Here is a 13,526-nt window from a genome sequence, read left to right on the forward strand (position 1 = left end):
ATCGAAAGCCTTTTGAAAGTCCAAATACACCACATCCACTGGTTCTCCCTTATCTATTTTACCAGTTACATCTTCAAAAAATTCCAGTTGATTAGTCAAGCACGATTTACCTTCTGTAAATTCATGTTGACTTTGTCCGATCCTGTCACTGTTTTCCAAGTGCTCTGCTATTACATCTTTTATAATTGACTCTAGCATATTCCCCACTACCAATGTCAGGCTTACCGGTCTGTAATACCCCGTTTTTTCTCTCCCACCTTTTTTGAATAGTGGGGTAACATTAACTACCCTCCAATCCATGGGTACTGTTCCAGATTCTATCCTAGCTTCAGTAGCTTCTTCTGAAGTGAGAGTAACTCAATTGTCTATCCTCTTACAAGAGGAATGGTGTGTGCCTGATGAGACTTGCAGAGGGTGAAGACTTCAAAATGTTAACCTGGAAAGGGAGAGATAGTAGCAGCGCACCCCGTCAGTTTGTTAAAAGATTGGCATTGAAGGAATGAATCACTGACACTGCGGTGAGTGGGAAATGTGGGTCTGTTTCTGGTTATGTATTGACAAAAAGGAGCTGGTGGTTTGGCTTGTCCCTGTTGGGTTGTACTTTCCCAGGGTTTAAATCTGGGAACTATGTGTATCCTTCACATCACAATTTTTTTTTAACACTATGACTCAGAATTTAGAACATAATCCAGCACCCTGGCATGATTTTATCTCCGAGCTGCAATAGTCTATAAATAGTACAACATAAGTCAGGAGATGGTACACTATAGCTATTGTCTGAAAATTAAATCTAACTTGTTTTATGATTAAAGACTAATTATTCTCTGGTAAGCATTTATTTCATCGGCCTGCTTTGCTCACACTTAAATGAATGTGCAATAGTTTTCATGCCAGTATGTTACATGGGAATGCTGCAAATCTGAATATTGCTAACATATGCAGTCGTAATCCAAATGGGGAGAAAGATATAGAAATTAAAAGAGCTGTTTGATTCAATTTGCTGCTTGAGATTATAGAGGTCTTTACTGGTGGGGAAGTAAATCCACAATTGACGTCGTCATGCATGGAGTGTGAAAGGTGCGAGCTTGACTTTTTTTTCTCGTTTCAAATGTTCTTGTGATAGATTTGCAAAAGTCACTTTCTATTGTCATAGTCTTTTGTCAGTGTGAGCTGTTTAGCTAGTAGACAGCGTAAAATATATGTCTGCCTTGAATGTAGATCTTTCTTCAATTTTAAAATGCCTTTAGACCTTAGAAATGAATCATCTTCTAGGATTGGAGTATTTTGTTACACGGAATTGACATTGAGAGTCTGACTGGTCTGATAAGCGACAAAGCAAGAAATCTCCCCATCTCTGCTTAAAGCAAAATGAGCAGTGTGAATTTAGGAGGAGTGTTAATTAGTAAATCCTGATCAGTCCTGGCTGCTGCTCCTGTCTTTAAACTGTGATACTGTATTTCAATAGGAATTATCCCACCTGAGTTCAATCTGAAATGGCTGCTCATGCTCCATGTGTTAATGTGAACACACAGTTGTCTTTGAAGCTTTAGAAACGTAGAAGATAGGAGCAGGAGTAGGCCATTCGGCCCCTCGAGCCTGCTCCGCCATTCAATGAGATCATGGCTGATCATCCAAATTCAGTACCCTGTCCCTGCCTTCTCCCCATATCCCTTGATCCCTTTAGCCTTAAGAAATATATCCAACTCTTTCTTGAATATATTTAATGAATTGGCCTCAACTGTCTTCTGTGGTAGAGAATTCCACAGGTTCACCACTCTCTGGGTGAAGAAATTCCTCCTCATCTCTGTCCTAAATGACCTACCCCTTATCCTTAGACTGTGACCCCTGGTTCTGGACTCCCCCGCCATCGGGAACATCCTTCCAGCATCTAGTCTGTCTAGTCCTGTTAGAATTTTATAAGTTTCAATGAGATCCCCTCTCATTCTTCTAAACTCCAGCGAGTAGAAGCCCAATCGACCCAATCTCTCCTCATACGTCATTCCTGCCATCCCAGGTATCAGCCTGGTGAATCTTCGCTGCACTCCTTCCATGGCAAGAACATCCTTCCTTAGATAAGGCGACCAAAACTGCACACAATACTCAAGGTGTGGTCTCACCCAAGGCCCTGTACAACTGCAGCAAGACATCCTTGCTACTGTACTCAAACCCTCTCGCTATGAAGGCCAACATACCAGTTGCCGCCTTAACAGCCTGCTGCACCAGCATGCTCACCTTCAGCTTTGAGTTTCCTGTGGAAAGTAAGCTATTTTAAGGCAGTACCCACTGAAAGGATAGTGTCCTTTTTTATTGCCCCCCCCCTTTATTTATACTCCTGAAAGCATAGACTCCTTGCTGAAACACAGCTGAATGAGCAGTGATGGCCCTCCAATACTTTGCCCAAGTTGCCATTGTTGATTTGTGAGCCTGGACGTGAGTGAGAGTCCACAACCTATTTCAGCCCAGTGCACCATAGGCAACTCTGATTCTCTCCTGATCTGATGTTCTTGCATTTCCAATAGGAGTCTTTGCATAGATATCAGAAATGGACCCTTGTCGCATTTTTGCCCTTTCTGACCAAGAGGTGCCAAGTTTAATTTTGGGGCCTTCCAGCTGAGGTCAGCTAACAGAGTTGAAGCTGAGACTGTCTTGCTCTGTGTGGCTCAGCTGATTGCTGGATTATCTTGCTGAGCAAATGAGGGAGTTCAAGGATTATGCTTTATTTGCTGAATTTGGTGGAATTTTCTGTTTGGTCATGTTCATTGAATTGGAAAGAACTTACAGCTTTACATTTTGTATTCCATACTGTTGGTGAGTATGTTGTCCCCACCGGTGGTAGTCAGAACCAGTTGTCACATTTCAATCATCACCACATGTCAATCATCAGCATTTCACACCAAAAGTGTTTTGGGGGGCAATCAGTGTGTCAGTTCAGGCTAACCTCCCTCCCTTCAGTAATAACGCTTAATTTTTACTGCTGTTCAGCTCTCCTCCCCACTTCAACTCAAGTCCCCATTTTGTCTGCTAGCCCACCCGCTCATACCCGAGCCTGGGTGCCAATGAACTGGACCAGGGTCCTGCTTCTGCGACACCACACCTAATGGCAGTGATCCTGGCTTCTCCCTTTCCTGCAGGTGAGAACCTCTTGCCAGAGTTTCCTCTTCAATTATACAGAGGCTATTTTGAGGAGTGGATGGCTCCAGTCTGATCCATGAGCAACTGGATTCTGCTTGGAGCTGGAGTGGGAGGCAGTGACAATAAAGGGGACTGATTGAAATAAACATAGTGAAAGAGGAAGTATTAAGGGGTTCAGCATCTTTGAAAGTGGATAAATCCCCAGGCCCGGATGAAATATAGCCCAGACTGTTGAAATAAGTAAGAGAGGAGATAGCAGAGACTCTGGCTACAGGTGTGGTGCCGGAGGACTGCTTACGTGGTACCGTTGTTTAAGAAGGGAGAAAGGGATAGACCAACTAATTACAGGCCAGTCAGCCTAATCTCGGTGGTGGGAAAATTATTTGAAAAAAATTCTGAGGGACGGAATAAATCTTCATTTAGAATGACACGGATTAATCAGAGACAGTCAGCCTGGATTTGTTAAGGGAAGGTCGTGTCTGACTAAATCGATTACATTTTTTGGGAGGTAACGAGGGTCGATGAGGATAGTGCGTTTGATGTAGTCTGTATGGATTTTAGCAAGGCTTTTGATAAGGTCCCGCATGGCAGACTGGTCACGAAAGTAAAAGCCCATGGGATCCAAGGCAAAGTGGCAAGTTGGATCCAAAATGGGCTCAGAGGCAGGAAACAAAGGGTAATGGTTGATTGGTGTTTTTGTGACTGGGAGGCTGTTTCCAGTGGGCTGGAAAGTGGGATTGGGGTGGATAGCTCTTTGTCAGCTGCCACGGACAAGATGGGCCAAATGGCGGCCTCCTGTGCTGTAAATTTCTATGATGAATTAGTGGCATTCAATGGTGAAATGAATGGCAGAAGGAGATGAGGGGGACGGGGACAATGGATGGACAGTGGAGACATGAAGGGGATAAGGAAAGGGTGGAAGCTGGGATTGGTGTTTTAGGATGGGGGAAGAAGGAGAATGCCATCGTGGACTCGAGGGAAGTGGGGACACCATGCCGACATTAATGGAGGATTGGAAAAGTGCCAACGTAAGTTTGTGGGGGGTCAAGAATTCCTGCACGAACTGGGAGGGGTAAGATTAAGAATTGATGTCATTGGAGGGGGAAAAGAATGCTAACTTCAATTCACGGTGGATGAATGTAAGTATGAAATGGAAACGTTGGAGGAAAAGAGAATGTCCCTTTTGAAAGGATATGGAGCTGTATTTTGCATGGTGTCTCTGCTAACCGGGGCTGGAGGGGGAACAGTGCCTTTATGAAGTGTTTTGGGTATGGGACAGTTCAGTTAACAGTTGGGGAAGTCATGGTCTCAAAGTTTTTTTCTTTAAGATTATGAAATATAAAAGTGCTTAAAATTAATGAGAATGTTTAAATCAAATGTAATGATTTAAAATGTTTTTTTACTTCCACGAGAATCATAGAATGGTTACAGCGCAGAAGGAGGCCATTCGGCCCGTTGAGCCCGTGCCGGCGCTCTGCAAGAGCTCTTCAGCTAGTCCCGCTATAAGTAAAGAAATGTTTGTGTACTGACCGCTTAAAAGACAAAGCTATGCAACTACTTGTTTCTACAAGTCATAAGCTTACAATCATGGTGCCAGTTTTTTGGAAGTTGTTTCAGCTTTTTTGGAGCTGTTGGTCAGATTTTGCTCATTTCACAGATAATCAAGCGTGGGAGCGGACTAACTGGAACCTTTGTGGATCTTGTCTCGCAGCAACAGCATGCAGTTGATGGAATAGTATTTCACAGCAGTGTGTGTCTACTTTCCATGCTGAATTTAATTCATTTTTTTATTTTGAGGTTATTTCTAGTTTCCTGACCAATGTATATGTCATAATATAATTAACTTTCAACCCAAGCTATGGAGATATACGAAATGCTACCTGAACCTCTAGTCGCACAACTTTTTCCTGCAAATTTGTGTTTAGTCACCAGCATTGCAGGTTTTTTTTATTCCCAGAACATTATTCGTCTGTGATGAATGTGCTCCCTTAACTAAGGCACTTTAAAAAAAAAAGAAATCTACTCTAGATGCATTTCCTGTTGTTTTGAAGGCATTGGGACATGTGACTAACTCCACTAAAAACTGTATTGTGTGTAGGAATACTGGTCTGCTGGCAGGTATGCTCCCATGTACTTTGGGTGGAATCCTTGGTACAGTCGCAAGGCTAACTAAACCCTGAACAGATACTGATTTGGTAAGTATTTGCTTCTCTCTGGACTTTGCCAGGAATTTGCTTGCCGAGTCCAATCATGACAAACTTGTGACTTGAGTGCCAAGAAATGTTATGCTTGGATCAGGATTGTGTTTGAGTTAGGACTTGACATAAACTGCTTGTGCAACTTTTTGTACTTGGAAAATCGTTTATCGTTAATTAATGCAACAATTCAGTCTGAACAAGAGTCAGCAGCAGGCGCTTAACAAGTTTTGCAAAGCAGAGTGTTTCAGATTTTTTAAATATGGTGCTTCTAGATGGAATTGGCAATGGCACGATTATTCATTGAGATGAGTGTTTGAAAGCTGGGTAAATGGAACCTTTTTGCTGGATATGTGATTTTTGTACAATGCTTTGCTTATAGCTGGAGTCTTGGACAGTAGGAATTGTTCGTCCATGGAATTCTGTGCTCAAGTCATGGTTGGGCCTGGGTCAAGTGTATGGTTTTATGTAGAGCCCACTGGATTTGATGTACTCGCTTCAACCCTAGTGCCTTCCGGAATTGGAGCTGGGAGAAAGTTTGCTCCACTGAAATATCCGATGTACTATTTGTCAAACCAGCTGGGGAACTTTTACAGCTCTGCTTTTCTGCTGCAGGTCCAAGCCCGAGGTGCAGGGGCAGCTTTCAGAGAATCTGTTAAATTTACTGCTCACTGCAACGTTGGAGTTAGAATTTTCACGCGTTTGTGAACTTGCGTTTGTGTCGCTGCTGTTGATTAGGACAGTCTTCATAGGAGTGGTTTTCTTGAAATGCACAGATTCAGTTGCGTAGAGTGACAGACAGTGGGCTCAGTCGCTTATGCTCGAGTAGAAAGGTGGTGAGTTTGGAGCTCTGTGGACTGTTTGGGCAGCTGCTCCTTGTGCGTTGTCTATACATGTTTTTTTATGGTGTGTTTGGGTATCTGGTTTGAAATAGTTGTACCCTGATGTATGAGAAAGGAAAGTTCCTGGGGTTTGTTACTGTAAATGAGATGCATGTTGAAGTTCTTTTCTGGGATATTGGTATTGAGCAGTCTTTTCCTGCTGCTGCTTCACTGTCTGAACACAAAATGAATTACCATTACTTTTGTTGGTTGACTTGACAGCTTTTGATGTCTGCTTTAGTGCAGCTGTTGCTTTTAACAGTTCCCTTCTAATTTCAGCAGCCTGCTCTGTTCACCAACAGGTGGTGATCTAAAGAGCTGCTTTACTGAGTTTAGTGCAACTTGGGGACAAAGCTCAACTTCCCTGAGTAGCAGCAAGCTGCATTGTGGATTTGTTATACAGCGAGACACTTGTGTTCGAGGTAGCAGCTACTGTTTCTCTGCAGTGATTGTGGTTCATGTTGAATAATGAACCACATTGATACAGACATGCTTCATGAAAGGCACTTCGTGCTGTTTGTTGGGAGGCTCACTTAAGGGGACTGGGATGATTAGTCTCCTCTGTGATGCTTCTTAGATGAGCTAGAATAAAACCTGCCGTTAGATTTGATACTAATTGGCAGTTAGGCCAAAGAATTGGAAATGCTGCACAATAGGGAGGAGGTTCATAGTCAGAGTTATAGGTTGTTTCATTGTTTGGGGGAGTGTAGTGTATGTACCTTTTAAGAGGAACTATGTTTTTGAAGCCCCTGTGTACTGTAGTACCAGTAGTGACCACTCGGGTATATAAGCCTGTATAGCGTCTTGTGTAGTTAGTTCACCTCCAGACTTTGTTCAGTAAACACTTGTTAAATCAACTCCTGCATTCCGTGTCTCCATTAACACACGGATCTAACGGAGGAGGGGTTGTACTTGGAGCAGTCACTGTGGTAGTGGCTTCCGTAGCTATTAAACATCACCAGTCCACAGCCAAACACGTATAATTTAATTGCTATTGTGTTGTTGGGTTAAATTCATCTCAAAGAAGTTTCTGAGTTGAGTCAGTGTGAATGCACATCAGTGACGAGTCATTGCCCATGAAGTGATGGGATGTGGGATTTTGTCCTTCTGATTCCCAAACCGCATTTTCCTACAAGATGTGCTCCTGATCTCTGACGAGTACTTTGAAGCAGCACCAAGGTTAGCTGAGCTTGCCCCTGAATGAGCAAGAGAGAATCGGAGGTTGTCTTCGTTGCACTTCACTTCCCTGCCCCGCACTGGACTCAGTCCTGCCTCAACCCACGTCCATGTAAAGCATTTTTCGGAACGTATCACTGTATCGTGATGAGGAGTGGGAACCCAGGTTGATTTCCCTTCTCCCCTTCCTCTCCATTCTTTGTCAACGAGTGCTGAGGCAGATTGTAACATCCCAACTGCTGAAGTGGCTGAGATCAACGAACTCATCATACAGTAGGGATTTCCTTCCGGGAGCTCAGGACTACATGGCTCATGTTATTTACTCAGCCATAGGGGGAGCTTTTGCATTTTTTCTGAAGTTTGAATTGGACTTGTCTGGTGGGGAATAGCTTGCAGCACGAGAGCATCTGTGTTAGTGATGACAAAAATAACTTGCAAACTACCTTGCATTGTGTGCTACTGACTAGGAAGGTGCCAGTTCGATCCCTATGCTGTGTTAGCTCGCAGCAGCCAGAACAATATGTCTTGGGCCAGGGAAAGTGTAAAAAAACGCATGTCCCCGCTTTTGATGACTGCCCAGTGACACGGATAGTAAGTGTGTGCATGTCTCGTGAGGACAGGATCTGGCTGAGCTGTGATTTCTTTTTCATTTCTTTTCCCACTCAGCCCATCTTCCGCCAAGATATTTAGCCCACCCACATACCCTATCCAGACTCAAACATGGAATAACACCTTGGGCAGGGTACTGGAGGCTGTTGGAGCCATGCTTAAACTTGGAATTTCTACCTTTCGGAGAAGAGTGTGGAGGGGAAAATCTGGAAGAAACATACCTTTTTGAAGGGTCACTTGTTTTGTTTGGGAATGTGCTAAACTATGAATTGTGGTATACTCTATTCACGGAGCACTGGGACCTATAAGTTGCACTGCATCTACTTGTACTGCTTATGATATTTTTAGATACCCCCAGTATGTGGGTGTTGACCTTCGGCTGCCAGCAGCTCTGGGGAATTCCAGGCACCCGTGGGCCTGGCATTTTGGCAAGATTTCAGCTCGCACGCGGCCTTTATACTGCAGTAATAAATCTACTCAAATGTCAGGAGTAACTTGATACACTGTGATCTTAATCCTATACAACCAAAATAAAAATTACAAGTGTAAAGTAGCAATTAACTTTAAGCCCTTTTGCTCATGCTATCTTCCCGTTTCCTAGTCAGCTGTGTCTTTTTTCTCTTCTCTGCTTTTAATTGTTATTTTATTTCTAACTAACACCTATTCACTTATTTAAAGCTTTTTGAACTTGAAAATTGTTTTCTTTCATCCATTTTGGAAGTAAGATCTACATTGGGGGAAAATGGCTTCTGAAAGCCCTATTTCATTCAGCAATTTGAGGCTTGCAAGACCATCAGGTCAACTTTTGATGGAATTTTTATTGATCCAACACACAACTGCTGTAGCCCTGGCAGGGTGATCTTGTTTGGTTGAGCATGTCTGCAGCACTTGGAGAGTCAGTGGAACTCTGATTCCAGCAGAAACCCAAATGATAGCTATCAGTTAAGCATTGTGCAATTTTTACGGCAGTTTCTGACTGACCGCAAACTACCACTGCTTTTCTTACGTTCTGATGATGCCACCTTCCATACCAGTGTTTTCCTTTTTCCTCAACTGAGGATTTCCCTCCACCATGGTTGACAGGAGCTTCGGCCGTGTCCGTCCCATTTCCTGCTCTGCTCTCACCCCTTCCCCTCCCTCGCAGAATCACGATAGGGTTCCCCTTGTCCTCATCTTCCATCCCACCAGCCTCCACATTCAACGTATCATTTTCCACCACCTCTAGCGTGATGCCACCAACAAACACCCCTTTCTCTTCCCTTCCCTTTCAGCATTCTGAAGGGGGACCGTTCACTGTGTGATACCCTGGTCCACTCCTCAATCACCCTCAACACCCTCTCCCCTTTCCACGGCACCTTCCCATGCAAGCACGGGAGATGCAACGCCTGCCCTTTACCTCTTCCGTTCCCACCGTCCAGGGCCCCAAACAGCGATTTACTTGTACTTTTCAATTTAGTATACTGTATTCGCTGCCCATGATGTGGTCCCCTCTGCATTCGGGAGACCCAACGCAGATTGGGTGATCGCTTTGCTGAACACTTCCGTTAAGTCCGCAAGCGTGACCCAGAGCTTTCGGTTGCTTGTCATTTTAATTCTCCATTCCACTCCTATTCTGACCTCTCTGTCCTTGGCTTCCTCTACTGTTCTAATGAAACTCAACGGAAACTCTGGAAACAGCACCTCATCTTTTGATTAGGCACTTTACAGCCTTCTGGACTCAAAATTGAGTTCAACAATTTCAGATCCTAACCACTGCTCCCATTTTTCTGGACAGCAGCTGCTGGTGATGACTCTGCTGTTGTCGTTTACGCCTCCTCTAGATCCATCTTTTTGTTTCTCCACTTGTCCCATGACCACCCCTTTTGTCATTTAATCATCCCTCCCCTTCCCTTTTTGTTCTTTCCTCCCCTCCTCCCTTTCCCTGACTCTACTTGCTTAAAACCTGTTACATCTCCAACTTTCGTCAGTTCTGATGAAAGGTCAATGACCTGAAACGTTGACTCGATTTCTCTCTCCACAGATGCTGCCTGACCTACTGAGTGTTCCAGCATTTTCTATTTATAGAACTGCTTTTCTTAAGTTTGTAAAAGGAAAAGTGATTCTTTTCTGTCCAGTGAGGTGTGTAATCGATAGATAGTAATCCAACGGGCAAAGATTTCCTGAAGTATCGAACATGCAATCAAAAGACAGGGAGGATGTGACTCCTGCAGGGGTGTACAGGGAGTTGCTTTTGTGTGAGTGAACTTCTGGGCAGCACAAAGTAAACAGGAAGCGGTGTGGTGGGACCACTTTGTTCAGCAAGCCAGCAATTGTGGCCACTGAAACCCAGTACTGCACTGCATGTAGAGGCTGGTACAGTATGTGTTTTCAATTGGAAGCTTAACTTAAAGTCTGCGTGCTCCACATGATTTGTACATTCAGACATAATGAGGACTGAGCTTTAATCCAAGACAGCACAACTTCAAAATGTTCCATGTTATTCGAAGCACTTCCTGTATGTGTTCCATGTTTTCACATAACTCCTGTGGCAGGTGTATTTTTAGTAGCTGTTTTGTTAGACTGGCTACTGTCACAGGAAGTGTTTGAGTTGGGAAACAGATGGCAACTCAGATACAAGAATAAACGATCAAGGCATGCGTTCTGTTTTTGTCCACCTTTCTCCTGCCTCCCTCACAATCAAATCCATTAATAACTTAACCCTTAACCTCTGTGTTTACCACAACTGTAATGACATTTGTATATGTTCAGCAGAGAAGGTGAGCCTGTTAGAATGTTCAGCTCTAGACTGAAGGTTGAGTTTTCAGACCCACAAGGATTTCGACAGGCTTCTCAAGGTGTGAAGTTGCTAGTCACACCTTAGTTGTGTGGAGAGGGGTCAGTTGACTGGAAGTGAGCAAGGTGTTGTCACTTCTCAAGCTGCTCGAGCTCACTTTCTATTGAGTGGATCAAGGTGAAGTGTTCACAAAATCACCAAATGTTATAGCTCAGAAGCATTCCTCCCACATGAGCCACCTAGTTTAATCAAACTCCTCTTGATGCTGTGATTGGAGGTGGTTGAAGGCAGGTCTGTTTCGGTTCAGTAGGGAACTGAGTTTAAGAATTTGGAATAACAACAGGAAATGCTGGAAAAACTCAGCAGGTCAGGCAACATCCGTGGAGAGAAATTTGAGTTGACGTTTCGGGTTGAACCCTTCTTCAAAACTGGAAATAAAATAAAATAGATCGAAGGCCAGCTTTAGGAGTCGAGGCAAAAGGGTGGAGAGGAAAAACTAGTGAACTAAAGGCAACAGTAACTCTGTGTCTGGTATGCCCAGTTTTATAATTCTAAGTAAAACATCTTATATTCCTGTAAACTGATGGTGAGAGTAACAGCAATGTATTGAGAGGTTCAAACCCAATATTAAAAATGGTTCTCTGAAGCTATTGTGTCCGAGTAGCAGAGTATGCATTTGTTTCTTGGGTTTCCTACATAGCAAGTTACTTTTCTTGGTAAATATGAAGAAAGCATGGAAATGGAGCAAGCCAGCTGACTTCACCGAGGGAGTGAAGAAAAACAAACTTGGAAATATGTCACACTGAGATGTTCGTGATCTGGTATAGTTGTGGCTTTAGACTGGGAATAAGTCAGCTGCCAGCCCCTCGGGAAGAAATATTTTTCTAATTTGCAGCATTTTTTTTAAATCCGAGCGACTAGTTAAGGTCACTGTAGACAGAAAGATATGTCATATAAGCTACAGCGCAAACAGATTGGAAGCAGCAGGAGCATCTCAAGCATGGCCCCTGTGATGCTGCTGTTAGCTCCAGTTCTGCTACAGCCTTGGCTTAACAGCTTGGAGCCAGCAGGAAAAAGGCAACATGTGGAGCTTGTTGTCATGAGTGTACTGTCCAGCCAGGGTAGCATAGGATTCGTGCAAAAGATTTTATTGCAGCGTGCCTGGAGTAATGTATCTTGTACAGTTTCAGGTTGCAAGGCAACTGCGGACTTGACAGCACTGTCAGTTCCTGCAGACACAGGTTTGTGCCAGTTGGGTCAATCCAGTGGAGCATCAGGCAATGCTCGAGAGAGAGTGCTTCATTTACTGCTCGTTGCAAGAACATCTACTTCTCTTCAAACCACCCCCACCTGAGGACACCACAGGTATAGTATGCGCCATTTTAGGAACCCACGAAAGAAAGGATCGATGCAAAAGGTGCAATGCAATATCATTAGGAATGATAGCAAGCTGAGAGTATATAATTATGATAAAAATTCTAATTGCATTTAGCAGAGCAGAGGAAGAGGGATGGCCTAAGAGAAGAGTTGAAAGTTTTTGAAGGGTTTGAGGATGGTGGATGAATTGCTCACGGGGCATAAATTTAGGATTAGTGCTAAAAGGGGAATGTTGGAAGAACATTGTTCATTATTGGAATACATAATACATTACAGCAAGTAGCTATTGAAGCCTGGTCAGTTATGACATTTAAGAAGGAATTAAATAGATGCAAAGTAAAATATTTGAGTACAGGAGAAGAGCAGGGAAATGGGATTAGATTAGATTAGATAGCTGAAGTGTGGAGCTCGCACATGCGCAGGCACAGTGGGTCAAATGCTGAAATTCAATGATTCTGTGATCCTGCAGAGTATCCCCAGAGTAGCTCACTGACGTCCACATATGAATAGAATATCTTGAGTGTCATAGCTGATCAATTGAACAGCTCATTCTAAGATTTAAAGCAGTCTTCATAAAGAATTCTTCAGGCAATGTGTTTTGATCAATCGAGATCCAAGTGACTGGACTTAGCCATCTTGTGACAGGTGCCCTGTGAAGCTGAATTGTTGCAGAAGTCCAGCAAATATGAAGGAGGTCACTGATCGCTTTGTAATCCCCCGAACAAATCAAATCAAATCAAATCAAAATCAAATCAACTTTTATTGTCATTGTTAGTGCACAAGTGCAGTACAACGAAATGTAGGCTTGCGGCTCCCGAGAGTGTACAATTTGGATTAGGACACTTAAACATTTCAACATACATTTGTACATATATATTAGCATAAATATGACCATAATAAAGCGCATCGGCAGATGTGCAGGCTTTAGTGTTTATTTGTGGAGTTCAGTAGGATGACAGCCCTGGGAAAGAAGCTGTTCCCAAATCTGGTCGTACGGGTGCGAATGCATCTGTAGCGTCTTCCAGATGGTAGGAGGGCGAACAGACTGTGGCTGGGGTGGGTAGGGTCTTTGATGATGGACCGTGCCCTGCGTAGGCAGCGTTTCTGATATATATGTTCTATGGTCGGTAGCCGGGTGCCGGTAATGCGTTGGGCAGCTTTGACTACCCGCTGCAGGGCTTTCCGGTCATGGGAGCTACAGCTGCCGTACCATACCGTGATACAGTTTGTCAGGATGCTCTCTATAGTGCAGCGGTAGAAGTTAGAGAGGATCGGGAGGAACAAGTACTAGAAACAGCAGTGTTTGAGGGTGGAGGTGCAGCAGAGTTTAATAGGTGCCATGTAGATTTTCATTCAGTCCCCATGAAGCCTGTTTGTTTTTGC

The 13,526-nt window shown here is 43.7% G+C and overlaps 1 protein-coding gene across 4 annotated transcripts in view; it reads left to right on the top strand.

Moving 5' to 3' along the window:
- Positions 1-13,526, top strand: part of rasal2 (RAS protein activator like 2) — a 496,897-nt gene that overhangs the window by 120,724 nt on the left and 362,647 nt on the right. The window contains exons 1-2 of one of the 4 annotated variants that reach the window (XM_085982242.1): positions 5,203-5,327; positions 8,051-12,131. The exons of 1 other annotated variant lie outside the window; for it this stretch is intronic. In XM_085982242.1, coding sequence (XP_085838368.1) covers positions 12,047-12,131 — 85 coding nt within the window. In that variant the 5' untranslated portion in view covers positions 5,203-5,327; positions 8,051-12,046. Of the gene's footprint in view, positions 1-5,190; positions 5,328-5,514; positions 5,655-8,050; positions 12,132-13,526 lie in introns of those variants that run through there. 2 more of the 4 variants (XM_085982241.1, XM_085982244.1) reach the window with 2 other exon arrangements.

The sequence above is a fragment of the Somniosus microcephalus genome, chromosome 3 (genome assembly GCF_052327205.1).
Source record: "Somniosus microcephalus isolate GS21.2 chromosome 3, FLI_Smic_1.0, whole genome shotgun sequence".
NCBI classification, from domain to species: Eukaryota; Metazoa; Chordata; class Chondrichthyes; order Squaliformes; family Somniosidae; genus Somniosus; species Somniosus microcephalus.